The 3,737-nt window shown below is 48.7% G+C and overlaps 1 protein-coding gene across 1 annotated transcript; it reads left to right on the top strand.

Annotated features, from left to right (window-relative positions):
- The first annotated feature begins 2,336 nt into the window (after window positions 1-2,336).
- On the top strand, window positions 2,337-3,272 carry LOC140263432 (olfactory receptor 14C36-like). Its single transcript, XM_072358317.1, has one exon. The coding sequence runs from the start codon at window positions 2,337-2,339 to the stop codon at window positions 3,270-3,272; it is 936 nt and encodes a 311-aa protein (XP_072214418.1).
- The last annotated feature ends 465 nt before the right edge of the window (window positions 3,273-3,737 follow it).

The raw sequence follows: 3,737 nt of genomic DNA, 5'->3' as shown, positions 1-3,737 counted from the left end.
ACTGGGCCCTTCTCACATCCCACAGCCTGCAAGGACACACAGGGTACACATGGGACATGAAACTCACAGCATCCTTGCACACCATGCAGAGCCTGGAATCTCTTGTCCCCTTGTCTTTCATTTTACATCATACAGACCTCCATTCCACTGCCCCAGTCAGCATGAGGTTCTCCCTGCCAAGGGGCTGGGAATCAGGGTTTGGCCTGTCTGCTTCATAAGAAAAAGCAGGGGTTTCTCAGCATCAGAGCCACCATGCCAGTGCCTTTGCCTGCCTGTAGTCATGGCTTCCAATTATCTGCTCTAACAAGTCCCTGGGGAAGCTTGCTTGTTAGTGTCCCTCAGTGGGCCCATTAATACTCCAAGAAAGTTCATTGCTACTTCTGCCTTTGTCTTGTTGAGCACTCTGTGCAAACTTCTCTCTGCACTGGCGGTTGACGGACTTGTCATCAAGTATCGCCTGGGGCCCATTATCACCTGAAGAGCCTCCTGAGCCTTGTGCCTTCCTGACATCATCTTAAGGTATTCAGAACCTGTACAGCAAAATAGAGAGCAATACGGAGAGAGCTTAAAGTGGCCGAATCCAGCAGTCGTTTATTGTTTATTTATTTATATTTGAGTTTAAACAAGTCATTAAAGCAGCACTGTGTAACTGGTATCAATCCGGAATGGTCCCAATGAGTTCTATTCAGTTACTGTGTGGGCAAATGTCCTCCTCAACCTCCCCACCCTACTTCTACTCACACTGGCCCCATGGGACTTGCATCACTTTTTTTCACATCAATCTTCTCCTCTGCATTCACCCGCTCAGTGTTAAAATTCATATGCACCAGCTCCAACTAGCTTTCCACAGAGAACCAGAAACACATGGTCCATGAAAGAATTCCTTTTGTTTTTGGCCAACAAACAGCAGGAAAAGTGTTGCAAGTGAATGAACACTAAAACACAGTGGTCAACTGCATGCCATGTCCATTCCGCTTCTGTTGAGATTTGTCTTTCACAGGGAATATTTGTACAAGAAATGAGTTAGACACAGTCATGATGCTGTTGACTTTCAGGAGCTGTTGGCCGTCAGGACCCAGGGACATCTCAGGGGAGAGGAGTGGGAAGGATGAAAATGTCATCCTATTCTCTTGGGCTGGGCTCCTGGGACTCAGGGAGCTCATAAAAATGGGCAGTGCTGCAGAGAGACAGCTGTGCCCAGGAGCAGCTCTTGTGCACAGCACAGCCTGCAGGTGACAGAAAGAGAGGGGAGAAAGGCGAGAGAGCTTGCAGGATGTGAATGGTCTGAGCGGGCTGTGATCTCAGTGCTGGAGCATTGCTCACAGATCATGACACGGTAAGTCTCACTGTAGACCATGTAGATGCTATTCAAAGAGGGTTAACTAAATGCGGGACATCCCATAGCAGAACTGGCTTCAGGCACTGCATGTTTCTTTTCAGGGGAAAAAGACTTGTGCTCCAGCTGAGGGTTTCCATGCTGCAGTATGAAAGCACAGCCTTGATGGCTGCGTGTCCCAGCACAGCTGCAGGCGGGTGCCCAGGGCTGTCCAGCAGAGCAGAGTCCCTGCTGTGCAGGGGGAGATGTGCGGGTGGAAGGAGTCCCCTGGCAGGGCTTCTGCTGCCACAGCTGCTTCCTGGGGCAGGGGGATCACAGCTCCACTGCAAAACTGAATGTTTCTGAGGGTATTTTGCCAGAGGAGAGCCAAGGCATGGATTTTCCTATTCCTGTTCTGAGGGAAGTCAGAAAGGACTGGGGCAAAAATCTAAAGGGGATGTCTAATTTAACATAGCTATGTTACACCCAAATATTTCTGCAGTCAGTTAGTGTTTTTGTGGACAGTCAGAGAACAAGGTGAAAACACAGAATGTGCTTTCAGCCTCTCCTTTCTAAAAGGAAACAATCACTTTAACTTATCATTGCTTTCTGCAGACATTAATAGATGACTTGTCCTGCAAGCAGGGAGACTTCCCTAAGACATTTCGAAGTGCACTGAGGCTGGGGCTGGGGTTATAAAGAACAGCTGCAGTAAAGAGGAAAATAGCCAGGAGGCTGGGATATGATTAGAATATGAGAAGTCAGAGCTCCGTAATATTCTACTCCTTAAGAGATGGTGAAACTCATGAAAATAAATAAAAGTTCTGGAGTTAAATGATCATTTTCCAAAGGGAAAGAAGAACTTATATACTGCTATTTATCTTGCTCCACAGCTGCTGCTCTGAACAGCTTTTCTTGTAATCCAATAATATACTAAAGGAGGAGGAGTGTCTCTGAGAATGGTCTGGACTTGTCATTATCTTCTGCACTCTGAACAGGACTCCAAGCCCAGGAACAGCAGATGCCCAACAGCAGCTCCATCAGCGAGTTCCTCCTGCTGCCGTTGGCAGACACACAGCAGCTGCAGCTCCTGCACTTCTGGCTCTTGCTGGGCATCTACCTGGTTGCCCTCCTGGGCAACGGCCTCATCAGCACAGCCGTAGCCTGCGACCGCCGCCTGCACACCCCCATGTACTTCTTCCTGCTCAACCTGGCCCTCCTCGACCTGGGCTGCATCTCCACCACTCTCCCCAAAGCCATGGCCAACGCCCTCTGGGACACCAGGGCCATCTCCTACGCAGGATGTGCTGCACAGGTGTTTTGCTTTTACTTCTTCATCTCAGCAGAGTATTCCCTTCTCACCATCATGTCCTATGACCGCTACATTGCCATCTGCAAGCCCCTGCACTACGGGACCTTGATGGACAGCAGAGCTTGTGCCACCATGGCAGCAGCTGCCTGGGGCGCTGGGCTTCTCTATTCCCTGCTGCACACTGCCAGTACGTTTTCACTGCCTCTCTGCCAAGGCAATGTTGTCAACCAGTTTTTCTGTGAAATCCCCCAGATCCTCAAGCTCTCCTGCTCAGAATCAAATCTCAGGGAAGTTGTGCTTATCATTTTTAGTGGCAGTTTAGTCTTTGGGTGTTTTGTTTTCATAGTTGTGTCCTATGTGCAGATCTTCATGGCTGTGCTGAGGATGCCCTCTGTGCAGGGACGGCACAAAGCCTTCTCCACGTGCCTTCCTCACCTGGCCGTGGTCTCCCTGTTTCTCAGTACTGGCTTTTTTGCTTATCTGAAGCCCCCCTCCATCTCCTCCCCACTCCTGGATCTGACAGTGTCTCTTCTGTACTCTGTGTTTCCTCCAACACTAAACCCTATTATCTATGGCATGAGGAACAGGGAGATCAAGCATGCTCTCAGCAGGGTGTTGCAATACACACTTCTCCACCTTCAGTAAAGTGCACATCTTCCTCACATGATTCCCTGTGGTGGTTCTTTATGTTTTAGGCTAGTTTCTATTTTTGATTGTTTGTGATACAGTAATCTTCAAAAATACCCTGCAATTTATTTCACTGTTTCTTTCCAATCCACTTTCGATTTTCTCATGCAAACATGGAACCAGATTCTCTAATTGGTTAAAAAATGCCTAAAAAGCTTTCAAAATAGACTTTTTCTTAGCTCTTCTCTCTTCCTGCCTTGCCTGGGTCTGGGGAAGCTACAGCCACGGACAGCAGCACAACGTGCTCTTTTCATTCCTGCTCTCTTTACACTGCCACAGTGCTCTCAAGTCCTCGCCTTTGAGCAGGCCTGAAGGTCTTGTGTGTTTAACAACAGCCCTGTTGTCTCTACAGCAGCTCTCTGGGACAGCAGTCAGTAGCCAGCAATATGAACGCCTGTGTCAGGGCTGGTCTCTTTGGTGGCA

This window comes from Excalfactoria chinensis, chromosome 30, assembly GCF_039878825.1.
Source record: "Excalfactoria chinensis isolate bCotChi1 chromosome 30, bCotChi1.hap2, whole genome shotgun sequence".
Classification (NCBI taxonomy): Eukaryota; Metazoa; Chordata; class Aves; order Galliformes; family Phasianidae; genus Excalfactoria; species Excalfactoria chinensis.
The sequence above is the reverse complement of the archived record's forward strand: the minus strand, read 5'-3'. Positions and strand labels throughout refer to the sequence as shown.